At 53.6% G+C, this 26043-nt stretch overlaps 1 protein-coding gene and 1 long non-coding RNA gene across 5 annotated transcripts; one reads left to right on the forward strand and one right to left on the reverse strand.

The window, feature by feature from the left end:
• Window positions 1–223: 223 nt before the first annotated feature.
• Window positions 224–3971, reverse strand: LOC145507486 (uncharacterized). The gene is made up of 2 exons (XR_014054896.1): window positions 2859–3971; window positions 224–1117 (listed from the first exon to the last, which is right to left on the reverse strand). It is a non-coding gene; the product is annotated as an uncharacterized LOC145507486 (long non-coding RNA).
• On the forward strand, window positions 1048–25734 carry LOC145507416 (liprin-alpha-1-like). 4 transcript variants are annotated; one of them, XM_081493919.1, is made up of 13 exons: window positions 1048–1081; window positions 2263–2329; window positions 3202–3315; window positions 5611–5712; window positions 6185–6325; window positions 6916–7062; window positions 13154–13237; window positions 15975–16088; window positions 17329–17391; window positions 18329–18408; window positions 20614–20749; window positions 23368–23591; window positions 25396–25734. In XM_081493919.1, the coding sequence occupies exons 5-13, from the start codon at window positions 6254–6256 to the stop codon at window positions 25712–25714; spliced, it is 1239 nt and encodes a 412-aa protein (XP_081350045.1). In that variant the 5' UTR covers window positions 1048–1081; window positions 2263–2329; window positions 3202–3315; window positions 5611–5712; window positions 6185–6253; the 3' UTR covers window positions 25715–25734. The 4 variants fall into 4 exon arrangements, with proteins under 4 accessions (XP_081350045.1, XP_081350056.1, XP_081350025.1 ...); XM_081493930.1 differs by having other exon boundaries at window positions 5649–5712; XM_081493899.1 differs by lacking the exons at window positions 1048–1081; window positions 2263–2329 and having other exon boundaries at window positions 3249–4408.
• The last annotated feature ends 309 nt before the right edge of the window (window positions 25735–26043 follow it).

Consider the following 26043-nt stretch of genomic DNA (forward strand, 5'->3'; position numbering starts at 1 on the left):
AAGGGAAGGAGGAGGTGCTGGCTCCCTCCTCCATCTCCCCAATCCTCCTGTTCCTCCTGGCTTGTCTCTGATCTTCTTCCCCAGGAAACCCCTCCTCCTCCCACCTCACCAGGTCCTACCAAACCGTGATCACATCGGTCCCCCCAACTCAGCTGACGGTCCCCTCTTCCCCCTGGCCGAGTCTGGTGGGAGGAGGCAGGAGAAGAAGGTGGTTCAGGAGCGCTGCACAGAGATTTTTCATTTTATTTCCTTTTCTCCCTTCTCTTCCCTGAGGGTTCTCCAGACTCGGAATGTCCCGCTTGCCGTCACAGGCCCGGGGCTCTGTTCAGTGTCTGAGCCCCCAGCCTGCACCCTGTCCCTAGGGAGGGAGGTGTGGCAAGAGGGCTGTCCCCACCACTCAGCGGATGTCTCTTCTCTTCTAGGTCGCTTGAGTGAGTGTTGCCACGAGGTGAGTCGGTTTCTCCAGCATCTGGCAGCATCAGACCCTCAGTCACTGCTTTCCCCCCACAACAAAGCCCAGGGTGGACACGGTCCCTGGTTTGTCCTCTACTGTTGTCCCTGACTCTCTCAACTGGCCTGGGGGCTCTAGGCTGACTGTAGGAGGGAGACGGGCCTGTTGAGAGCTGTCCTAAGGCCGGTTGGCAGCCCCGGCCCTGTCCTTACTGTTTGAGACACCCTCACTCTGTAACCCTGGACCCAGAGGCATGGAGGGTGTCAGGCAGGGGTGCTCAGATCCCCTTAGCATCACATCCGAGTCTGGGTGCCATCAGCAGAGCCCAGATGTGCTGAGTCTATGCCCACTTGGGGGGCAAAGCACAGGAGTAGGTGGGAAGGCAGAACCCACTGTGTCCCCCCAGATACTGTAGGGGTTTGTGGGTTTGTGACTCCTGGGTCAGCGCCTTGCTTTCTCAAGGCCCTTTTCTGGTGCTTATGTGTCCCCCAAGAGGGTCTGGGACTCGGGACCATGCCCACAACAATACGCTGACCAATGGAGATTCCCTTTCTCTTCTGGTCCCTTGGCAGGAAAAGCTGACAGAAGACAACGCCCAGTCCCAAGATGAAGCAAGCAGTCTGTCTGTTGGTGAGTGTGGGGCTCTGGCCCTTCTGCTTGCTCGGGCTGTGGTAGAGACAGGGAGAGGCAATGCTGGTCAGGTCTCCTCTCCTCTGGGGAGGTGGTGATGGAGGGAGACCAGGGCATGGAGGGAAGGGAGCCCCACTCCCTGCTCTGGAGGGAGACCAGGGCATGGAGGGGAAGGGAGCCCAAGCCCTGTTCTGGTCCACTGGCAGCTCTGATGCTGTTGATCCTCTGTCTTGTTCTCACCACATCCCTGGTCTAGAACAGGGCAGCCGAAGGGTGATGACTCCTCCCATGACTGACCCAGTGATGGAGTCAGAGCTACCTAATATTTGTCTGTGTGATTGTTACAGCCTTTTAAGCCATTCCTCATCATAGTAGGAATTTCACATTTATTTCAAAAGTATGATTAAGTTGAATCTACTTGAAGTAAAATTTCTTTGTCAACATATAGAAGTATTTTCACTGTGTATATGTGTGTGTGTGGGGCATGGCAACCCACTCCAGTATTCTTGCCTGGAGAATCCCCATGGACAGAGGAGCCCAGCAGGCTACAGTCCACGGGGTCGCAAAGAATCAGATATGACTGAGTGACTAAAGACATATATATAATATATATGTATACATATATGCACACACACACATACAGTGACATCTACAGTTTGGAGTCCTATCACTTCAATAGCTTTGAGGTTTTTGAGTATTACCTTAATTTATAAATTAATCTAGAAGGAATTGAGATCTTTCAGGTATTCTATATTTTTCTTATGAAAAGATTTAGCATTTTAAGTGAAGCGTTTTATAATCCCTCAACTCCATGTGTGTTTTTCTTTGGTAAATTTCTCATTTCTTGTTGAGGATGTATCTTTGTATTACAGTGTTCTGTAACCTTATGAGTTTATCCAACTCATAATTCATTATAGAATTTATTGCCTGTTATAATTTTTAACATTCATCCATCCATACATTCACATTTAGGTATTAGTGTTGAACCATTCGAGTTTGATAAGAATACAACCATACATACAATAATGACTCTTTTGTCCACTCCCTTCAAAGATCCTGCATTGGTTTTGTTTTGCTTATGGCTGCATCTGCCAGAATTTCAGAACAATGTTTACTAGGCTCAGTTCTGTAATCTAGGATCCTCGATGAAGACCAAGGCTGCTCTCCATTGTGTTTTACAGAAACCAGCAGCCCCTGAAGGATCTCAGAGGAGAAGATGGCTGCTGGTTCCAAGAGACGCCACTGAAAGTGAGTGTTTTTCTCCTGGGCAGTGGATCAGGAGTGGAGGGAGGAGTGACAGAATTAGTGGCCTAATTTCTGTCTCCATAGCTGTTAGGGCAACTCAGAGAGGGGACGGCTTGTCCCTGGACCATCAGGACTCGAATTCCCTCCCTGCACCCCTTTGTCCTCTACCAGTGGCCCCTAACACCTCCCTGTCCTTCCCTCCTCCACCATCCTCTCTCCTCCCTGGTTGCTCAGGGCCAGGTTGACCCACCCTGAGACATCTGAGAGGTTGTGCTGCCCAGCAGGGCACCCACTGGCCCAGGGAGGCTGCGGAGCACCTGTCTATGCGTGCTCAGTGGCTTGAATCATGTCCAACTCTTTGCAACCCCATGGCCTGAGGAGCCTGCCAGGCTCCTCAGTCCATGGGAATCTCCAGGCAAGAATACTGGAGTGGGTTACCATGCCCTCCTCTAGGGATCATTCCAACCCAGGGATCGAACCCACATCTCTTCCATCTCCTGCACTAGCAGAGCCCCAACTGCCCCAGGCTGACCTCACGCCGCTCCCACTGCTGTATCCTGAGCGGCTGGTGGTGGAGGAGAAGGCTGAGGAGGAAGGGGTTCGGTGACGTGTATTCTGTGACGTGGTCACATGCGGGTTTGCTTTTTCAGTTTGAAAATATGACTGCTTTTAGTCTTCCCTCCAGTTTCACGTGAAGGTTGAAAATGAAGATTTGATTCTTAAATTTGAGCAGTGATTTTACAGTCTCTTTGAAAGCAACAGTTGAGGTTTTCAAAAGACATCTCAGAAAACTCCAGTAGATAAAGCCAAAAAAACCAGAATGTGTTGAGGGTGAACTGCGGGCGGCACCCCAAACTGTCCTGTGTCTCTCCCAGAGTCTGTAATTGCTGAGATGGGTGGATATAGGACCCCAAGCACCCTCGGGACTGAGGTCTTCAAGTGACAGCAGAGGTCCCGGCTGAGCCAGGAGCAGTGTGGCCTGTGCCCCGGTGAGTGGGGAGCCGTGAGGGTGGGAGTGGAGCCGGGAGAGGGGCGTGGGGGACTCGGGGGCGGAGGAAGGGGCAGCACCTGGCGGGGCCTGGGAGGGGCTGGCTGTCGGGGCTCGAGGCAGGGACACCCCTGAACCTCCACCATGCAGCCCTCACAGGGCAGAGTTGTCTGACCGCCCAGGGTCGAAGTTAAGAGAGCGAGTTCGCAGCAGGTTGAGTGAACCCCTGTACCCACTGTGGGTTCATTTTAAGTGCCTGGAGTGAGGTTGGTCAAGCCCTTGCTGAGCTCGATTGAGAGAGTCAGTCAGGGAGGACCGAGCTCAGGGTGAGAGTGAGGGGCAGCTAGTGTGGTGAGTCCTCCTCACCTGGGTGGGTTCTGGGGACGCCCTTGAGTTCAGGGGTGCCCTTTCACTAGCCTCCCTGGAGGCTTGTTTAGCGGGTGGAGGGGCAGAAGTCCACTTAGAAGATACGCTCATTCCTAGTGGTGGTGGTTTCTGAAGCAGTTCATCCTGTTCGGTTCGACTGTGAACCAGTACCTTGCAGGATCATGTTTGACGGTAGGCCTGAGCTGTGGGCACGGCCTTCCTTCTCCCGCACCCCACACTCACCTGCCGTCTTTTTGGCAGCCCCTCCCCCTTCTGTGTGCCCTTGCTGGTGGGCCTGAGGCCAGCCCCCCTGTTACCACGGAGCCCCTTGTGACTCAGTGGGTTCCAGGTTCCGGGCTCCAGGGAGACGTGCTGGAGGCAGAGCCTTCGTGCCATTTCTTCTTGAGACACCGGTGCTGGTGGACATAGTGTGAGAGCAGTGGTCATAGTGTGAGAGCTGTGTGTGTGAGAGCGGGGTGTGAGAGTGGGGTGGTTGTAGTGTGAATAGCGGTGGTCATTGTGTGAGATCGGTGGTGATAGCTCGGGTGCTGAGGCATCTGATTGTGAATCAGCAGTTGCCCCCTAGTGGGGGGCTGCCCCCATCCGCGAGGATGGGTCGCAGAAAGACCCGCCTTTGGGGGCTTTTCCAGTGCTGCAAGCCCAAGGCAAAGGCCAAGAGGAGGAAGAACTTGGCCTCGGCCCAAGTCCTGGAAGCAGAGTGGCCTGAGGTGAGAGCAGCCGGGGTCTGGGCCCATTAGATTGGCCCTCAGCCGGCAAAGCGTTGGCTTTGTGTTTGATTTTGTTAGCACGGTTGTGGGCCTTGCCGGCCAGGGCGTTTGGCCTTAGTGGGCAGGATGGACCCCAGCAGGTGGACCTTGTAAGAGGTTGTGCAGGTGCTGCGTGGAGGATGGGCGGGGGCCCCACAAGAAGGGCAACACTGGCTGGAGGAGTCACTGGGGCACGTGGACTGAGCTATGGAGTCAGTCCTTGAAGCAGAAAGGCGAAGCCCCTTATTATCTCCCCTCTTCCAAAGAAGGGATATACTGGCTGGAGGAGTCTCTGGGGCCTGTGGATCGAGCTAGAGAGTCAGTCCTTGAAGCAGAAATGCTAAGCCCCTTAACGTCTCCCATCTTACAAAGCACAGACGAGTGGGTCCAGTATTTTAATGACTGGTACCTACTGCTTTACGTGTATAACATACACCCTCATAGCCTCACATGTCTACTACATGCCTCTCACAAGAGTTGGGCACTGTTCTGGGTGCTGAATACTCAGTATGTAGTAGGGGATACATAGCCCAGGATTTTTGTATTTCTGCAAAGAAAAACAGAAGAATGAAAGACTCCGTGTGGTTTAGTTTGAGCAAGTTCAGCACGTGGACGGCCCCGTGTGCACGCAAATTGTGGTAAAATACATATAACGTGAATTTAACATTTTAACCAGTTTATTGAATGACTGGGTGACTTCAGTGGAGTCAGGCTAACGGATGGCCTTGGGGTGCCATCAGCCTTTTTCCCAGAGGAACACTCCAAAGCCTGGTGGCCTTGTAGACCTTACCTTTGTTCTTCACTCTCCCCAGTGGTTCCAGGTCACTTGTCTGGGTGTCATTTAAGAATCTCTTTATCCACTTTGTTGTTAGGATTTCTGTTTAGGAAAGTTTCTCAGACGTCCCTGGGTCTTGAGAAGGCAGGCTTGGATTCCGGGTTCTCCCCTGGCGCGTGCCTGCCAGGTCGAGGTGGAGGCTGCAGGCCGGTCTGAGTTGTGGTGGTCTGTGTGGTCTGGGGGTCAGGGGGACCCCCTCTTCTCTGGAGGGACAAGGAGATCCTTTGTGTGGAGCCTGGAGAGACTTGACAGGGTCAATGTTCAGCGGCTCGCTCTCTTTTTAATTTGTGTTTGCATTTAGTTACTTACTCATTTCACTGTCTTCTAGGAGTTTATAGAACTTACTAAAGAACTCAATGTATGCAGGGAGCAGCTGCTTGAACGAGAAGAAGAAATTGCTGAGCTGAAAGCGGAAAGGAGCAACACCAGGGTCAGTAGGGGGATTCTCACGTGTTGCCATTTGCCCCGCGGGGGTCACCACTGGGCTCTGTGTTGCTGTCTTTAAACTCGGTCTGGTTTTCAAGTCATTTTTCACATCTTCCCACTGAGCAGACCAAGGGGGATCAGTTCGGGGTTCTCATACCTTGCTTCAAATTTATGATGAGAGCTGATGTCATTTTAGTACGTTTGAGGGGAGAATTCTCTTAACTTACATTTTTGTCCATGCTCCACTTTGTGTGGGATCTTAGTTCCCCGACCAGGGATTAAAACCTATGTCCCCTGCCGAAGTGCGGAGTCTTAACCTACTGGGCCACTGGGGAAGTCCACTCTAAGTTGAGACTGAACTGGCAGGATTCCGACTTGCCTTAGCGTGGTTTCAGCTTTAGCGTGTGGCTGAGAGGAGTTATTGACCCTGAGTTCAAGAATGAGGTTGACGGTGCTCCTTTGGCCCCGCCCTGCAGCTGCTGCTGGAGCACCTGGAGCGCCTGGTTTCCCGGTACGTGCCGTCCCTCCGCACGTCCCCAGCCGGCATGACCAGCGAGGTGGAGGTGCTCAGGGCACTGAAGTCACTCTTCGAGCACCACAAGGCCCTGGGCGAGAAGGTACCAGCCACCCGGCCGTCCTGGATTTGTACACTTGCTGCCTGGTTAGGTGGATGATGCACGTATTTATGTAACTAGTTGACTTTTGAGCTTCTTGAATTTTTGTAAATACATTTTTTCTGTACGAAGTCAAGAGTTTTATATGGTTAAAAAGCGTTGCCTGCGTACGTGCTCAGTCATGTCCAAGTCCTTGTGACCCTGTGGACTGTAGCCCACCACACTCCTGACTCCTGAGGTCCTGACTTCATGCCAGATACCTTTCCTCCTGGAATTCTTGCAATAACAGGGTAGTTTAGTATACTTTTTGTTTGCTGTTTGGGTTTATTATATAGAAAAGAAGCTTGATAAACCGAGTGGCCAGACAGAACGTTAAGACAGATGGGTGCCAGTCGTGGCAAATGTGACATTTGAAGTAGGCACGTTTCTGCTCAAGTCTGAGAAAAGGGCCCTGTCTAGGACTTTAATTTTGAGGATGCCAACTTTATGTGTGATTTGAGACTTAGGATTTAGTCCAACTGTTTTACTCTTAAGTGTATTGGAGTGTTGTGTGATAATGACTTACCTTTTCTACTCTGCAACGCCCGCTATAGGCCATGGCCCAGAACACGGACATGGAGGCGAGAATCACTACCCTTGAGAAACGCTACCTCGCCACACAGCGTGAAGCCACCTCTGTGCACGACCTCAGTGATAAAGTTGAAAATGAAATCGCAAATAAGGATTCTATGCATCTACAGGTAATGGCTTTTACTGAACTGTGTCTGACTTTTATAGTAGTGAATTCCTGAGGGAGGAAGGAAGGTAAAGACCTTTTCATGTGACTCCCACGTTGGAAATCAAGTCCCAGTGTAAAGCTCTTATGCCCCTAAAATACTGCGTTCAAAAGTGTGGATGTACATCATGGTAAAAAAGCGGTACTGGAAGGAAATCCATTTTTTAAAAATTGGGGGTGACTGCAACTTACAGGTTTGAATTATTTGGGATTTGGTGTAACCATTTTGTGGAATTCCACTCCTGACTCTTTAGTTTTACTTGAACGTGAATCTGTTGGCTTGTTAGCGTTTTTCCTGAAAGAGCAGAGTTCAGTTCAGTCGCTCAGTCGTGTCCAACTCTCTGCGACCCCATGAACTGCAACACGCCAGGCCTCTCTGTCCATCACCAACTCCTGGAGTCTACCCAAACCCATGTCCATCGAGTCGGTGATGCCATCCAACCATCTCATCCTCTGTCGTCCCCTTCTCCTCCCGCCCCCAACCCTACTCAGCATTAGGGTCTTTTCCAATGAGTCAACCCTTGGCATGAGGTGGCCAAAGTACTGGAGTTTCAGCTTCAACATCAGACCTTCCAATGAACACCCAGGATTGATCTCTTTTAGGATGGACTGATTGGATCTCCTTGCAGTCCAAGGGACTCTCAAGAGTCTTCTCCAACACCACAGTTCAAAAGCATCAATTCTGCGGCGCTCAGCTTTCTTCACCGTCCAACTCTCACATCCATACATGACCACTGGAAAAACCATAGCCTTGACTAGACGGACTTTTGTTGGCAAAGTAATGTCTCTGCTTTTAAACATGCTGTCTAGGTCGGCCATAACCTTCCTTCCAAGGAGTAAGCGTCTTTTAATTTCATGGCTGCAGTCACCATCAGCAGTGATTCTGGAGCCCAAAAAAGTAAAGTCTGACACTGTTTCCACTGTTTCCCCATCTATTTCCCATGGAGTGATGGGACCAGATGCCATGATCTTAGTTTTCTGAACGTTGAGCTTTAAGTCAATTTTTTCACTCTCCTCCTTCACCTTCATCAAGAGGCTCTTTAGTTCTTCTTCACTTTCTGCCATAAGGGTGGTGTCATCTGCATATCTGAGATTATTGATATTTCTCCCGGCAATCTTGATTCCAGCTTGTGTTTCTTCCAGCCCAGCGTTTCTCATGATGTACTCTGCATATAAGTTAAATAAGCAGGGTGACAATATACAGCCTTGACGTCCTCCTTTTCCTATTTGGAACCAGTCTGTTGTTCCATGTCCAGTTCTAACTGTTGCTTCCTGACCTGCATACAGGTTTCTCAAGAGACAGGTCAGGTGGTCTGGTATTCCCATCTCTTTCAGAATTTTCCACAGTTTATTGTGATCCACACAGTCAAAGGCTTTGGCATAGTCAATAAAGCAGAAATAGATGTTTTTCTGGAACTCTCTTGCTTTTTCGATGATCCAGCGGATATTGGCAATTTGATCTCTGGTTCCTCTGCCTTTTCTAAAACCAGCTTGAACATCTGGAAGTTCACGGTTCACGTATTGCTGAAGCCTGGCTTGGAGAATTTTGAGCATTACTTAACTAGCATGTGAGATGAGTGCAATTGTGCGGTAGTTTGAGCATTCTTTGGCATTGCCTTTCTTTGGTATTGGAACGAAAACTGACCTTTTCCAGTCCTGTGGCCACTGCTGAGTTTTCCAAATTTGCTGGCATATCGAGTGCAGCACTTTCACAGCATCACGTTTGAGGATTTGAAATAGCTCAACTGGAATTCCATCACCTCCACTAGCTTTGTTCGTAGTGATGCTTTCTAAGGCCCACTTGACTTCACATTCCAGGATGTCTGGCTCTAGGTGAGTGATCACACCACCGTGATTATCTGGGTCGTGAAGATCTTTTTTGTACAGTTCTTCTGCGTATTCTTGCCACCTCTTCTTAATATCTTCTGCTTCTGTTAGGTCCATACCATTTCTGTCCTTTATCGAGCCTATCTTTGCATGAAATGTTCCTTTGGTATCTCTAATTTTCTTGAAGAGGTCTCTAGCCTTTCCCAATCTGTTGTTTTCCTCTATTTGTTTGCATTGATCGCTGAGGAAGGCTTTCTTATCTCTCTTTGCTATTCTTTGGAACTCTGCATTCAGAGGAGAATATCTTTCCTTTTCTCCTTTGCTTTTCGCTTCTCTTCTCTTCCCAGCTATCTGTAAGGCCTCCTCAGACAGCCATTTTGCTTTTTTGCATTTCTTTTCCATGGGGATTTTCTTGATCCCTGTCTCCTGTACAGTGTCACGAACCTCTGTCCATAGTTCATCAGGCACTCTGTCTATCAGGTCTAGTCCCTTAAATCTGTTTGTCACTTCCACTGTATAGTCATAAGGGATTTGATCTAGGTCATACCTGAATGGTCTAGTGGTTTTCCCTACTTTCTTCAATTTAAGTCTGAATTTGGCAATAAGCAGTTCATGATCTGAGCCACAGTCTGCTCCTGGTCTTGTTTTTGCTGACTGTATAGAGCTTCTCCATCTTTGGCTGCAAAGAATATAATCAGTCTGATTTCGGTGTTGACCATCTGGTGATGTCCACGTGTAGAGTCTTCTCTTGTGTTGTTGGAATAGGGTGTTTGCTATCACCAGTGCGTTCTCGTGGCAAACTCGATTAGCCTTTGCCCTGCTTCATTCTGTACTCCAAGGCCAAACTTGCCTGTTACGCCAGGTGTTTCTTGACTTCCTACTTTTGCATTCCAGTCCCCTATAATGAAAAGGACATCTTTTTTGGGTGTTAGTTCTAAAAGGTCTTGTAGGTCTTCATAGAACCGTTCAACTTCAGCTTCTTCGGCGTTACTGGTCGGGGCATAGACTTGGATTACCGTGATATTGAATGGTTTGCCTTGGAAACGAACAGAGATCATTCTGTCTTTTTTGAGATTGCATGCAAGTACTGCATTTCGGACTCTTTTGTTGACCATGATGGCTACTCCATTTCTTCTAAGGGATTCTTGCCCACAGTAGTAGATATAATGGTCATCTGAGTTAAATTCACCCATTCCAGTCCATCTTAGTTCGCTGATTCCTAGAATGTCAACGTTCACTCTTGCCATCTCCTGTTTGACCACTTCCAGTTTGCCTTGATTCACGGACCTAACATTCCAGGTTCCTATGCAATATTGCTCTTTACAGCATCGGACTTTGCGTCTATCACCAGTCACATCCACAGTTGGGTATCGTTTTTGCTTTGGCTCCATCCCATCATTCTTTCTGGAGTTATTTCTCCACTGATCTCCATTAGCATATTGGGCACCTACTGACCTGGGGAGTTCATCTTTCAGGGTCCTATCCTTTTGTCTTTTCATACTGTTCATGGGGTTCTCAAGGCAAGAATACTGAAGTGGTTTGCCATGCCCTTCTCCAGTGGACCACAATCTGTCAGACCTCTCCACCATGACCCATCCGTCTTGGGTGGCCCCACACGGCATGGCTTAGTTTCATTGAGATAGACAAGGCTGTGGTCCGTGTGATCAGATTAGCTAGTTTTCTGTAGTTTTAGTTTTAGTGTGTCTGCCCTGTGATGCCCTCTCGCAACACTTACCGTCTTACTTGGGTTTCTCTTACCTTGGGCCTTGGGTAATTCCTCTTGCCGCCACCACCGCCGCCGCCGGCCCCAGCTCCCGGCCTGGCCTAGCCCCTCTCGGCTGCCGCCCCCGGTCCCCGGCCCCCGGCCCCCGGCCCCCGGCCCCCGGCCCCCGGCCCGGCCTAGCCCCTGTCGGCCGCTACCCCCGGCCCCCGGCCCGGCCTAGCCCCTTTCGGCGGCCGCCGCCGCCCCCGGCCCCCAGGCCCCGACCCGGCCTAGCCCTTCTCGGCCACCGCCCCCGGCCCCTGGCCCCCGGCCCCCGGCCCGGCCTAGCCCCTCTCGGCCGCCGCCCCCAGCCCCCGGGCCCCGACCCGGCCTAGGCCCTGTTGGCCGCCGCCGCCGGCCCCCGGCCCCCGGCCCCCGGCCCGGCCTAGTCCCTCTCGGCCACCGCCCCCGGCCCCCGGCCCCCGGCCCGGCCTAGCCCCTCTCGCCCCCCGGACCCCAGCCCCCGGCCCCCGGCCCGGCCTAGCCCCTGTCGGCCGCCGCCCCCGGCCCCCCGGCCCGGCCTAGACCCTGTCGGCCGCCGCCCCCGGGCCCCGGCCCGGCCTAGGCCCTCTCGGCCGCCGCCCCCAGCCCCCGGGCCCCGACCTGGCCTAGCCCCTCTCGGCCACCGCCCCCGGCCCCCGGCCCCCGGCCCCCGGCCCGGCCTAGCCCCTCTCGCCCCCCGGCCCCCAGCCCCCGGCCCCCGGCCCGGCCTAGCCCCTGTCGGCCGCCGCCCCCGGCCCCCCGGCCCGGCCTAGACCCTGTCGGCCGCCGCCCCCGGGCCCCGGCCCGGCCTAGGCCCTCTCGGCCGCCGCCCCCAGCCCCCGGGCCCCGACCTGGCCTAGCCCCTCTCGGCCGCCGCCCCCAGCCCCCGGGCCCCGACCCGGCCTAGGCCCTGTTGGCCGCCGCCCCCGGACCCCGGCCCGGCCTAGCCCCTCTCGGCCGCCGCCCCGGCCCCCGGCCCGGCCTAGCCCCTGTCGGTTGCTGCCCCCAGCTCCCGGCCCCCAGCCCGGCCCGGCCCGGCCCGGCCTAGCTCCTCTTGGCCACGCTTCTGCGCTCGTTTGTGGACTGAGCAGCATGGGCAGGGGCACGGAGGGACAGCACAGGAACAGGAGCCAGTAAGCCTCAGCAAACCACAGCAAGTACAAACCCTAATCAGCAGCAGGGAACTTCACGGCAGCCTGTTGGGAACTGGGGTCACTGTGACAAAAGGCAGGGTTAGAGCTCCAGTCTGATTAGGGTTTTTACTTGCTGTGGTTTGCTGAGGCTTACTGGCTCCTGTTCCTGCGCTGTCCCTCCGTGCCCCTGCCCATGCTGCTCAGTCCACAAACGAGCGCAGACGCGGGGGTCGTGCTGCCCGTCCGAGATGGGAGTGCTCCCTGAGTGTCAGACAGTCCCCGCTTGTGTGTCATCCATACGTTCATTTCCCTCCAGTTTTGTCCTGTGTTGTGTGTGTCCCCAGGACACTTCAGCTCCGAGTCACTGCTGCTCAGAGTTCAGTCAGCAACTCAAATCCTAGCAGGATAGAGACCTAGAAAAATCCCATTCTCGTTGAAGAGATGGCTTAAATAGCTCTGCAGTGAACACAGCTTTAAGTCTTTATTCATACACTTGCTGAAGACGTCAGAGCGGGGCATGTGCAGACCAGGGGCCCCACTCCCAGCTCGCCGTCCCCGGAAGCCGGAGGGTGAGAGGCCGCGTCCCAGAGATGTGGCGCTGCTGGGGGCATTGTCCCCACAGCCAGCCAGCCAGCCACCCCGTCCTTCTGGCAGGAAAGGCGTGGCCCTGCGCTGCCGGCGGGCACTGTCTGGGCACGGAGAAGCGGGCTGGGCCTGTTGTGGCGCGGCTGTGGGAGCGTTGCCCGGAGCTCAGTGAGCGGCAGAGGGGCCGGCCGGTCGCGGGAAGCCGGCGGTGGGGCTGCTGGCAAACCCCCCAGAGCAGGGTCACTAACAGGCGCAAGGGGAGCGCCCTTCTGCCTGTGATCTTCCTCTCAAGGCTGGCTTCTTCTCTCCGCTGGCATCTGTGCTGTCTGTCCCCGGTCGGCCTCGTAGTCTGACCTTTTGTCTTCCAGAAGCTCTGCCATAAGGAGGCTAAACTGTTGGAACTTACCTTCCAGCTTAGGAAGGCAGAACGCATGCCCTCATGCGTCCCGTGCTTGCCGCTGCCTGCTGCCCACGCTGGCTCGCCACAGGCAGTCTGAGGAGGGGGCGCAGCGGCCGCGGTTGTGGGGCCCGGGGTGGGGGGGGCGCACGTCTCCTCTCACGAGCCGGTCACCAGCACCCTGCGTCACCCACGTGTCACACGCGAAGCTGTGCAGGCTGCGTGAGCCGGCGTGCGGGCGTGTCCCCCGCGAACCCGGGGCCAGTGGTCCACCCAGAGCATGGCCCGCTTGCCGCCCCTGTGGTCACAGCCCGCATGTCGTCAGGACAGTGTTGTTGCGAGCGGAGCTGACGCTGTTCTTGGCCGACAGGCGGAGGAGGGACACGGCAACATCGAGGAGAGGCTGCGCCAGATGGAGGCCCAACTGGAGGAGAAGGACAAGGAGCTGCAGCCGGTGCGTGTGCTGACGGGGAGGCCGCGTCTGGGCCGGACACGCGGCTTGGGCGGGGGCCGGCGCTGCCGTTCTCCGCTGCTCCCGTCTCTGCCGCGGAGTGTGTGCGTGTGTGGCCCGTCTGCTGATCCGGGCACCCACCTCCTCGGGAGCAAGGCCAGAGGTGGTCGCCCATAGGCGGTGGGCAGGGGCCAGGGCGTCCCCACGTTCAAGGAGGCTGCTTGTTGCTCTGACCAGCCAGTCCGGCGAGCTGCTCGGGATACAGGTGGACCTCCCGACTGCCCCGCAAACAAAGCTGAGGGTGCCAGCCCGGGGCTCATGAAACTGAAGGCATGGCGCCCAGATGTGGAGCTGCTTGCCTCAGACGTGGCGCTGAAGTCCCATATGCCAAACTGCTGGTCCAGACAGGGTGTGTGTGTAGGATGGCTGCTCCTAGGCAGGAGGAGAACCGTAGTTGTGCTGGGACAGAAGGCGCATCAGGAAAGGGCGATGGTGGAGGCTCGCATGAGCGAGTCTGAGGGAGGTTTCCGAGAAGGGTTGTCCACACGGCGATACAGACCATCTAGGAAATGGAGTGGGGAAATGAACCCAGGTCCAGCCTCAGGGGTCAGTACGGTCCCCACCATACCAGTGTTCTTGGGCCTGGACTGCAGAGCCTCACACGCGGGCTCCCAGGGGGCAGTGGTTCTGACTCCCATCAGGAGACCCGCAGTGAGGCGCTCTCCCCGCCTCGGCAGAGAGCTCAGTGTCTCCCGATCAGGGGTGTACTTCCTTACTTTCAGAACTGCTGCTCAGAGGCTGTTGAGATTGGGGTGCTGTTTATGACTAAGCCAATTCAAAGTCAACTTTTGTTTTGCTTTAAAAATATTTGAATGCCGATGCCTTATTGTGGAAGTTGTGACAGGTTTTATTTCCATGGGCTCAAAAATCACTGCAGCCATGAGATTCAAAAAAAATGCTTGCTCCCTGGAAATCGATGACAAACCTAGACAGCATATTAAAAAGCAGAGACGTCACTTTGCCGACAAGGGTCCATGGAGTCAAAGCTATCGTTTTTCCAGTAGTCACGTATGGATGTGAGAGTTGGACCACGAAGAAGGCTGAACACTGAAGAATTGATGCTTTCGAATTGTGTTGCTGGAGAAGACTCTGTTTTAACAGACAATATTTAACAGAAAAGAACCTGTTTTTTAAGTTTTTACGATGGAAAATTTCAAACATGCACAAACGTGGATGCAGTAGGATAATAAATACCCATGACCCGTCAATCAGCCTCAGCAATTTCTAACACAGGGCCAGTCTCAAGTATATCATTCTTGTGTCTTCTCTGCATTTTTTTTTATACAGTAGGTCCTAAAACAGCTTTCTAAACGGTGAAATTGATGCTCATTTTATAAAACACAGATTTGCCAACTTTGTTATTACATTTAAAAATTGCTTGAGGTAATTATTTCCAGTGTTTTCATATGAATTTTCAAATTGGAAAAGACCCTGATGCTGGGAAAGATTGAAGGCAGGAAGAGAGTGGATGACAGAGGATGAGATGGTTGGATGGCATCACCCACTCAGTGGACATGAGTTTGAGCAAGTTCTGGGAGTTGGTGATGGACAGGGAAGCCTGGCATGCTGCAGTCCGTGGGATCGCACAGTCAGACATGACTGAGCAAGTGAACTGAATTGAATATGAATTATCATTGGAAGCAAAGCTATGACCAAACTAGACAGCATATTAAAAAGCAGAGACATTACGTTGCCATCAAAGGAACACCTAGTTAAAGCTGTGGTTTTTGCCGTAGTCATGTATGGACGTGAGAGTTGGACCGTAGAGAAGACTGAGCGTCAAAGAATCGATGCTTTTGAACTGAGGTGTTGGAGAAGACTCTTGAGAGTCCCCTGGACTTCACTGAGATCAAACCAATCAATCCTAAAGGAAATCAGTCCTGAATATTCATTGGAAGGACTGATGCTGAAGCCGAAGCTTCCATACTTTGGCCACCTGATGCAAAGAACTGACTCATTGGAAAAGACACTGATGCTGGGAAAGATCGAAGGCAGGAGGAGTAGGTGCGACAGAGGACGAGATGGTTGGATGGCATCACTCACTCGATGGATGTGAGTTTGAGCAACTTCTGGGAGATAGTGAAGGACAGGGAAGCCTAGCGTGCTGCAGTCCATGGGCTCACAAAGAGTCAGACACAACTGAGCCGCTGAAGAGCAGCAATCATTACAAAGAATGCAAGTGATGTTGCATATAAAGAAAAATTAGTGAAAGTCTATCTCCACTGACTTTTTTCCCAAAATGAATTTTCTCACCTTTTACTTTACCAATTGAATTCATTTTACCCCCTTAATCCAGACTCAAGCTTCTGTTTATGTACTGAGAAATTCCTTCACCTACGTGTGTGTAAGCCGATCGCCTTTAAAGTCTCCTTGTTTCTGAGTGTAAATGTGCTTGCCTTCGGAGCCCCTTCGACAGGAAATGGCTAGTGACACTAAGGTCCCCCAGGTGCTGTGCCGAAGAGAAGCGTTGGGAGTGACCTTCGACAAGTGAAGTCCCAGCCTCCCTCTGCACCTGCCCGTCTGCTCTGGTGATGCTCAAGAGCCCACCAGGGGTGGCCGTGGGAGGGGTCCGCCTCGGGAACCGGGGCATAGGCCGCTCACGTCGCGGCTCCCCAGTGCTTTTAAAAGAACGACCGTAGTTGCTCTTGCAGTTTATGAGTTTTTGTGTTTCCTGTTTTAGGTGAGGCAGAGAGAAAACATGCATGAAGAACATACTGAGGATAAGGTTCTGTCCGGATCAGATGAGAGGCTTCAGCTTCATCTGAAGGAGAGGATGGCGGCTCCGGAGGATAAGGTGAGCCAGCCCCACGGCCCCTTTACAAAGAGGCGCATCTGGGCCTGGCCTGGCCCGGCCCAGTCTGTGTGTGCGGGGGGGGATCTCCAGGACAGGAGTCGGAAAACTGTTCCCATAGAGGGCCCCAGAGTGAGTGTCTTTCATGGTTACGAATAATTGAGTAGCAGCATCTCATGCTAGTCAATAAGCGTGACAGCTTCCACAGGCAGTGTGTACAGGAACAGACCTAGATGTGTGCCCACAACCCTTACAGAAAGCATCAGGGAGCTGGATCCACCGACGGCCCCGGTGTTGCCAGCCACCGTGTGAGAACTTTCTTCTATATCCACCCTCACCCCTTCGTTTCTTTCTTAGAAGTTGATTTCTGTGGCTTTGCTGGCAGTCCAGTGGCTGAGAGCCTGCCTTGCAAGGTCAGGGATGCAGGTTCGATCCCTGGTTGGGGAGCTAAGGTCCCACGTGCCAGGCGGCAGTCTCGTCAAAGGAGTCCTGCGTGATGCAGCTAAGGCCCGACGCAGCCAAATCAAGAAGTTTAGTTCGGGATCTTTTATATAATGTGATAGAAAAGAATGAAGCAAGTAAACGCAAGCTTTCTCATATGCCAGCTCCAGCCTCCTCTCGTTTCATTTGCTTTGGAAAGTGTCTGAGAAGCTCCATCAGAGCAGCTCGGTGGGCAACAGTCGGGTTCAGTCTTGGTGAAAACCTGCCCCAGCTGCACCAGTGCCCTAAAGACAAGGCCCAGAACCTTCCCCGAGGTCGGCGCTTGGGCGACGCTTGTCTGAGAGGGACCCATGGTCACTACAAGTGCTACGGCACGTTTTTCCCCCACAAAACCCAAGGTGACACACACCTCACCAGAGACCACACAGGGCTCCCCTCACGTCACCCTGACCTGTGGGCTGGGCCTGAGGTGGGGAGAGTTTTGTCTCAGGTTTGAATTTGGCATAAGTACCCTGCGCCTGTTTCCTGAGTGACCACTGAACTGCAAGAGCTGAAAGCAAGTATAAAGCAGTTTCACTTAGCCCAGGGACCTGGTGTCCTTGTATCTCGAAGATCAGTCGGGGAAGCAGGAGATTGTCTGTGTACAAGTGAGCGTTAAAAGTTGTCATCCGGCCTCGTGCCAGCACTTCACTCTGCCGCTCCTCCCGAGGTGCTTTTCGCTTTCAGACGGAAGAGGAGCCCTCCGCAGTCCACGCGACGTCTGTGACTATTGACTCTAAAGCACTGTGTGTGTCTTTTTCAGAATTCGTTCCAACGGAGAGTTGAAAACGCGATAAAGGAATTAGAAGAAATGCAAAACTACCAGGTACTTAAATCTCTAAATCCTTCAGAAATGTGTTAAGAGCTGAATTGAGCTGGGTTCATTGTTACAGTTACTACAGGTGCTTAGTGGAAGTCGAGTTACCTTTTCCTCCTGGCCAGTCTACTGCTGTAACACGTATAGCATTTCTGGTTTTGAACATTGAATGTGTTTGCATTATAGGTGGATTTAGAGTGTGTGGCCGTTGTGTGTGGTTCAGAATTCTGAGTAGTCCTTTCTGGGTTCACCCGAAAGCTGAGACAAAGCGTGAGCCTTTCCCGTGGACAGTGCTGTCCGTCAGAAAGATAATACGAGCCACACACACAGTCTAAACTTTCCTAAAAACGAACGAGCTACTTCCATACTTTTTTCACCGCGAGTCTTGAAATCTGTGTGATTTCCGCATCGAGCTTTGCACCGGCCTGTGTCTCGTCCTCAGTGGCTGCACGAGGTGATTGACTGCCGTGGCCGACAGCACAGAGCTGCCAGGTTGAGTCGAGCGACTCGGAAACTTGGCCCGTTTGACTTGTTTTACCCCGTGAGGAAGTGAAGTGGGGTGTAGAGGAATGAATGTGAGCTCCATGGAAACACTTTAAAGCAGTGAGAGGAGCGAGGGCAATAGAGTGAGTCCTGTCCCCCCGACCCGAGCCCCCGCCCCAAGTCCAGCTTCTCTCTACAGCCTTCATCGTTGTTCATGGCTTGCCATGATACCTCCAGAAGCTTTTCTACACCTGAGATGTAACTTCTAATTCATTATGGTTTATAAGGGTTACTATTGTTCTGAGTGTTTACATTTGCTCTGGGACGCTTAGAGTACATTTCCTCAGAATTAAAATGTTCGGAGTTGATAACGACTAACGTAACCTGTTACGCACATTTTGGTGCAAGTCATTTTACATCCGGAAAGCAAGCGGTGCAGGCTGTGTCATTTGCTCTCTCGTAGGACCAGCTGATTAAAAACCTGGAAACCCTGAGAGCCGAAGTGGACCAGATGATCCTGGGAGGGGCTCCCCTCCACCACGGGTAGGGCCCTCCCCTGGGCAGCTCCCCTCAGCACTGTCGAATGTGACAAGGGCCTGTCTGGTGTGTGGACAGTATGACTGGGTGTCGCTCATGGTCGCACCTCAAGGAGCCTGTAGCTTCATGGCCAGCGAGAGGGAAGAGACAAGCATCGTTCCTCAGGGTCGAACTTGGTACCGGGGAGAGTGGTGGTCACAGTATTGACAAAACTCAAAACCACAGGCGGAGGTTTGGAAGTAGGGGGCGGCCCAGTTGATATATGGGTGTATTCATTTGAGGGACCTGACAGACTGTGACACTGATGTTTCTTTAAAGTCGCAGAAGGTTAATGACCTGTAGTCTTTTCTACGTGAATGGAGACTGAGACGTGACTTGGCCATTGGCTGCGGTGGGAGGAATCACCTGGCTTGTGAATGAGGCAAGCAGATTACTGAGCATCCTGATTTTTTCTTCCTCGTTGTTGTAGCGGCAGTAATTCTTATTAAGTATTTAAATGTTTCTTTGGCTTCTGCATGGAAAATGGTCACAAGTAAGAGAGAAACTTTAGCAAAGGTTATTGAAGTGCTTAACTGGTGACATTCATTCATATGTAGGAAATCGACTGCTGCTTGAATCCCGATTTAGGAGACAGTTTGGAGCCCACACGCATATTTCTGTGTTTGTGTGCTTAGGGGATGCTCGCGGTCCAGGGCCCCTGCCCAGCCTTCTTCTAGAGTAAGGGGATATCATTTGAGACAAAGGCAGAGCCAGAAAGGCTGGTGCAGGGGAGGGGTGTGTCCAGGAGGCAGCTCTCAAGGGCTCATGCAGGGACTTGGCAGCACAGGGGGGCCTTGGAACAGGGCTTGCGGGCAGTGTGGACTGGGTAGGGGGCACTATGCTGGCTCAGGAGGGAGGGAGTGGGGACAGAAAAGCTGGCTCACAGTCAGGGCAGGCTCGGCGTATTTGGCAGGACCTCCCAGTGGAAATGGTCACCTTGTCTCTGAGACCTTCTCCCAGAGGAAAGAGCCTCGGGTGAAGAGGGAGAGAGAGATGGAGGCTGCACTCCACGAGGGGACTGGGAGGTGATGGTTGGGGGGCGACACACCCAGAGACCTTTGTGGCCTTCAGAGGACCCTCGAGTGTCCGCAGTCCACAGCGGGACTGTGTCGTACCTCCCACCCAATTCCCAAGTGTGGTCTGGCCCCGGGCCCTTGGGTAGAAGTCGAGCAGAGAAAGGAGTGTTTCCCTCAGGAGGTGGGGGAGCCGGGAGGGAAGACAGGTGTGGCTCGGGGAGAGTCCAGATTTCCATCTCAGCGCAGCACAGTTTTCCTCGCAAAACTGTTGAGCAGAGCAGCGTGTGAACCCGAGCAGGCTGACCGGTGGTTGGCCTGGCCGCTCTGCAGACGTATGGGGTGTCCTGTCCTCGGAGGAGGGCTCTGTCTCCCGGGTTTAGGGACTCCTGCAGGTGAAGGCGCCACCCTCTTCCCAGAGATAAGACTGAGCAGACCCCGGGCGGTCCTGCAGTGTAGGCGGCTCACAGTCAAAGCGGGGCCGCACCGTCTCTCAGCAGGCCCCTCCTGAGTGAGCTCCTGGCACCAGCAGGCCCAAGTCTTAGTGCTCAGGGCCTGAGCATCTGTGCTGGGCCTTGTTCCGCCCAGAGTCTGGTGACATGCTCATCTCTGCTTTTGATGGGAGACACCAGTGCGGCTCAGCTCGGAGCTGTGGGTCTCAGGGCTTTCTGCTGCTGGTTGTCTGAGGCACCTTTAGAAGCGCTGAGAGCGGTGCAGAAAATGTTCCAGGTAGACGGGTGATTGTGATCCACGGACATGACGCGGGAGAGGGAGGTCAGAGCAGGCGCGGGCCGGAGGGGAGGTGCGGGTGCCAAGGAGAAAGCAGAGAAGGTGCAGGCCCCGCCCTAGGACCTGAGGGTGGGCTCCGAGGGGACCACGGACGCCCCAGCCCCAGACAGCTGATCCCGTCCTAGTCAGCTCCACACCCTCGCGTCAGCACTGCCTTCCCCCCATATGGGAGTTTTGCAGATGGTGGGCTGAGCCCTGAGTGGTTGCGGGGCAGCAGGTGGCCTGTTCCTGTTGGAGCCAGGAGGGCAGTGCCCTCCCGGGGGCCCTTTTCTCTGAAATTGCCGATTTTCCAAATTGACAGGCTCTGGCTTGACTGACAGAGTGAGCTCTCGTTCCTTCTAACAGCGCTCTTGTCTCCCGTGTGTTTCAGCCAACCCCACTTGGACAGCGCCCTGGACTTCAGGTTCCCTGTGGCAGATGGGCCGGCAGACTCCTCCGGCAGCGGGGCGGTGCTGCGGTGCCCCCAGAAAGGCCAGTTGGCCGCGCTGCGTGACGAGCCGTCCAAGGCAAGGACCCCCCCGCCCCCTGCCCGTCCCTGGTGGGCACCTTGTGAGGCACCTGCACCCTCACACTGCGGTCCTGAGATGGGTTTGGAACAAAGCGTTGATAGATCGCTTTATGTCTTCCCATTTTCCTTTTTCTGGCTAAGAGTTTACTTTGAAGACATGCTTTTTTTTTCTTAAAAGAACCAATTCTGATAACTTGTGGCCTACTGCGAGGCCCAGCATGGTACTAATTAGCACAGTTTTGAAATCGTCCTACGAGTAACTGGATACACATATCCATCATCTTATAGTGAGAAGAATTCTCATTGGAAGTTTAAGTGCCTTTATCTTTTTGCCTCATTCATGGCATGAATTTTTTCATACATGTCTGTGTTTGAGCTTCCATATTCAGTGAGCAGCTAGTTGGGGCCAGACATCGTCAGAAGAAGGACTCCAGCAGTGAATTAAAACCCGTGTGCATTCTTGATCCACTGCGACGTAAGGAATCACTGCAAAGCTTAGTGACGTCCCAGTGAGCAGGTCACAGAGCACCGTTTCTGTGCATTGTTGCAGGTGGGCCTGGTTCAGGGCCTCCTGAGGGCACAGACATGGGAAGGCCCCCCAGGGCTGGATGGCAGGCTTTCAGACTCACCTGGCTGGTAGGGAGAGGCCCAGGTCCCTGCTGTGTGGACCGCTTCATGGCCTGGCTTTCCTCAGAACACCCTCTGAGAGCGAGAGCGCGGGATGTAGCCCGGGGCCTTTTGCGCCCCGGTCTCGGAAGCCGCACACCTTCAGTTCTGTTTGCGAGAGTGAGCTGCGAAGTCCTGCCTCGCTCAGGGGCTGAGCAGGAGTTGCCCCCTCTGCCTCTTGAAGGGAAGAGGATGGAAGAATTTGTGGACCCATTTTTAAACCCACGCAGCCTGTCGGACAGTAATGAGCAGAGAAAGGAGACCAGAGTGCCCGAGTTGTCTGAGGAGGGGGGACGATCGTGTGTGAACAGGGTGGCCAGCGAGGTGACACCAGGAGGGTGACCTTGAACAGAGACCCGGAGGCAGGAAGAGAAGTAGCCACTCGGAGATAGATCAGGGGTCCTGTCAACAAGTGGAGATAAGGGAGAGAGAGGGCCGCATCAGGGAGGACCCCGGGCTCAGGCCTGAGCAGCTCGAGGCCGGAGCCTGTTTCCTGAGGTGAGGAGGGCACTGGGGTGGGGAGCTAAGAGCCGACCTCAGCCCTGTTCAAGTGGACGAGCCCGTCAGATGTCCAGGGGACGTGTCAGGTCAGCAGCTGAGTGTTCCGGCCTGGATCCGGGAGAGGACTCAGGGTCGTGGGCATACAGATGGCATTTAAAGGCACGAGCACGGTAAAGTCACCAGGCATATGCTGGTGGAGAGAGATGGGGTACAAGAGTAGAGCCGTGGGGTGCCCCACATTCCAAGGTTGAGAAGGGGCACGAGGGACTGAGGAATAACCCCAGAGAGGGAGGGGCCTGGAGCCCAGGGAGAGACATGCTGCGGGGGCAAGGAGGGGAGGGGGCTTGATAACATGGGTTCCTTGACGCCCCCGGGGAACTGCCCTGCGGGGTGGGGCACACCACCTGCTTGCAGAGAGCTGGAGACTGGGTGGGGCAGGGGACAGTAGAGGCCGCTCCCAGGGAGCTTTCAGAGACCTGCAGTGGGTGCTGCAGGGAGCCCTGGAGGAGGAATCTGCTGGTTCCCATTGTGTGATTTTAAGGTGAGAGAAGGGAGAGGACGTGCTGACCGGGCTGATGGGGGTGAACCCATAGGCAGCTGGTTCACTGGAGCGGAGCAAGAATGATGGCAGGAGGTGCTGGAGCCAGCGAAGGGGGTGGCCCAGCCCTGGGGAGGGATTGTGACGAAGAGAGAGGGCGAGGGCACAGACAACGGGGGATAGGGAGCCGTCGAACCAGCCCCTGAAGGCTGCCCCTCGGTTGCTTTGAGGTCATGTCTGGGAAAAGAAGGCAGGACCTGGGTTGAGAGTGGGGCAGGGGGGAGATTTGCAGAGAGAAGGGTGTGAGGTGTGAGAGTGGAAGAGCGGCATGGGGCCCAGCAGGCACTCTCCCGGGCATCTCTGATGACAGAGCCGCCCCTGCGGTGTGAGGGGCCGTCCCCCAGAACAGCCCAAGTGCCTGTGTCCCGAGAGGAGAGCCGCGGGTGGCTGGCCCTCCCGTCCCCTGGCCGCCCCTGCTCACTCCTGTCTGAGGTGTTCAGACCAGCCTGGAAAACGGAGGGCTGGGAACCTGCGAGGACTGCACTCCTCGGTGAACTAGTACAAGTGATGATGGCTGAGGTGGACCCAGCGGCTGCGGAGCTGAAGGATTTTTTTTTTCTTTTCCTTCAGCCTGGCTGAAGAAAGCATGGATGTATTTTTTTTAATTTTTGGTTTTTGTCTCTGACTCCATCAGCCCACCCTTACGAAAAACCTCACAGGATTGCCTTCCGTCCACGCTAAGACCTGAATGTCACCAGGCCATCTAGGAACTGGATTCTCCTCCTGCCCGTTTCTTCAGTGCTGCTCGCTGAATAGATGGCAGTGTCTCATAAGCATGGCCCGTTTATCCAAAGTCAGGGCTTCCATGTAAAATCGTGGTCACTGACGAGACGTGGTCCTCTCGTGCCCAGGTGCAGACCCCGAAGAAACAGGACTGCGAGCGCGCCAAGGAAGCCAGCGTGCCGGCCAGCGTGGCCCAGGCGTTCGAGAGTGACGTGGACGTGTCTGACGGCGAGGGCGACAGGGCCACCCTCTTCAGCTCGGCTGCTCTGCTGTCGCCCAGCGGGCAGGGCGATGCCGAGACTCTGACTGCGATGCTTCAGGAGCAGCTGGACGGCATCAGCGGAGAGATCCGGTGGGTGCGCCCGAGCCCAGCTTCCTGGAAACTTGGTTTCTCTGAGGAGCTGTTCTCCTTAGACAAGTCTGAGTGTTCCCTAGTAAGAAAACTGACTTCAGGTCTGCTTCAAGAATTTTCAGTTCCGAGATCACCCTTGATTATAGAGCTCAGTCAGCCAGGGCGTTCTGTCCACAGTGTGGTGTCAGCACTCTGTGGGGAGGCGCCGTGGGCTGTTCCCCTCTCAGCTCTGAGCCCCAAGGTGGGTGAGGTGCCAAGGCGGTGTCCCCCTGTGGCCCGTGCACCCTCCGGCACCGAGGGTTCGCCCTCCTGTGTCCTTCGGAGCCGCCCACATTCTGGTGAAAAGCCACCTAGAACAGAAAAGCTGGGGTTTGGGGGTTGGCAAATTCCCACTCAGATCTGCATTTTCCTTTTAAAGTTAATACAGTGTGAAGATCAGCTTGTTGTAAGTAAGACAGTGGTCCAAGGACATGTGTTTGAGTTTTTCTCATCTCATCAGTATATTGAAGATGTTTTCCTTAGACACCGTCTTGGCAGTTATAACAATTTACAAAACGGGCTAGAATCCAAAGGCCGGCCTCGTGGTGAACAGGGGGCCTTGGGTCTGGGTGCAGCCGGGTGGCTGGGGGCCCCGAGATCTGCCTGGTACCACACCCGCACAGCCGTGCCTCCTGTCCCGAGTCCACGTTCAGAGTTGGTCGCAGGCCGGTGACTCTGCACAGGACCTGGCAGAGCCGCTGCTCAGATTGTTCTTGTCACGTCAGCCCAGGCCGAGGTGCCTGTTCCTGTCGGCCGAGCACGGGGGACCCGGGGGAAAGGCGGGGGTGACGGCCAACCAGCAAACGCAGGTGGTGCCGCCTGCACTTCTGACGCCGTAGACAGACTGCTCTGTGGGCCAGCTTTGAGCACAGACAGCTCAGAAAGATTGTCTTTCCCCGTCCCCGCAGGTAATCTGGAACGGTTATATATTAATATTTTTATTTTTACAGCACGTTGTCAGGTAAAGGTGATTTTTCCTTATGCCACAAGTTAACTTGATGTAAATGGCAAATGCTGTCCATCAACTTGTTATCAATGGTGAAAAACTTCCAGTATGTATAAGCAGAAGTGAAACTGGAGAGGTTACGACCTGTAAGAATCTTGTAGTTAAATTTGAAAATCATTTTATTTGCATAATCGAGTATTTAAACTGCTATATAAAATCATCCACGACACATTAGGGGAGAAAAGCAGTAACCATGAATTATAGGTTAATGCAGCACATTGACATGAATCCAGAAACTCACACAAAGCTGGTGGAGAACTGCATCAAGTGATGCGTTTGTATGTATAGAACCTTAAAAAAAAAAAAATCAACTCAGCACTTCATCTGGTCTGGAGACTTGTGTTTAGAAACTCCAGCTTGTTCGTGAATTGCTGTTTGATTATACAGAGTTCCTGATTCCCAGTGGAAAAGACTTGAGGCACTGCCGTGCATCTCTGCCCTGAGAGCAGGGAAGGTGAAGGTTGTCAACTTCAGGTATCTCCTCACAGGGAGAGAGGCGCCACCCAGGCCCCGTCAGAATGTTAGAGTAAATCAGTCAAATCAAACGTGAATGATCAGGGGCCACTTTGTAAGACTCAATGATAATTATTCTAAGTTTGAGACTGTTGAAAAGAGGGAAAGTCCTACCTTTTTGCTGAGATGTTAGTTGAGCAACTGTTCCTGGAATTTGCTAATCGTGACACAATGCAAGCCCAAATTTGTTGTCCAGACACGTTCCTCTGCTGACAAAGGCAGGTGAAGAGTTTTATTCTATTTTAGGTTGATCCAAGAAGAGAAGGAGAACACGGAGCAGCGGGTCGAGGAGATTGAGAGCAGAGTGTGCAGGGGGAGCTTAGGCAACCTTCGTCGTCGTAAATCTGTGAGCTCCCTCAACCTGTGTCCCACCTCCTCGCTTGCCGACTCCTGCCCGCCCAGCAGTGGGCGCTCCAAGCCCCAAAGGAGGCTGCACAGCCCGGAGCAAGAGGTAGACAAGCTGGACATCAAGACTCTGGCCTCCCTGCTGCGTCCCTCCCCAAGCACACTGGTTTTGTTTTGTTTTTGTTTGTTTGTTGTTTTTTTCTCTTTTTACCCAGAATAAAATCAGATACATTTGCTACACTCAGAGGTCTAAGATTTTTAAAACCGGCTAGTCTTTAATCATTCTATAATCACACAGCGACAAATGAGTCTTGATATTTGGACCACCGGCTTAGCCACATCATCATGAACTCAGCCAGAGCCTGCCTCTGTAACGTTGGGCCTGGCCTGTGCTGGGTACAGCAGCTGCAGGGAAGTTTCTGTTCTCAGGGAGCAGACAGCTTCGTGAAAGTAACCATAGGCAGGTCTCATGGTGTGTGAAAACCGTGCAGCACATTTTCCATTGGGGATGGCCTGGCTGCAGGGTGCAGGGCATGCGGTGGGAACAAA

Source organism: Giraffa tippelskirchi, chromosome 1 (genome assembly GCF_054371585.1).
Source record: "Giraffa tippelskirchi isolate mGirTip1 chromosome 1, T2T-mGirTip1v1.2.pri, whole genome shotgun sequence".
Classification (NCBI taxonomy): Eukaryota; Metazoa; Chordata; class Mammalia; order Artiodactyla; family Giraffidae; genus Giraffa; species Giraffa tippelskirchi.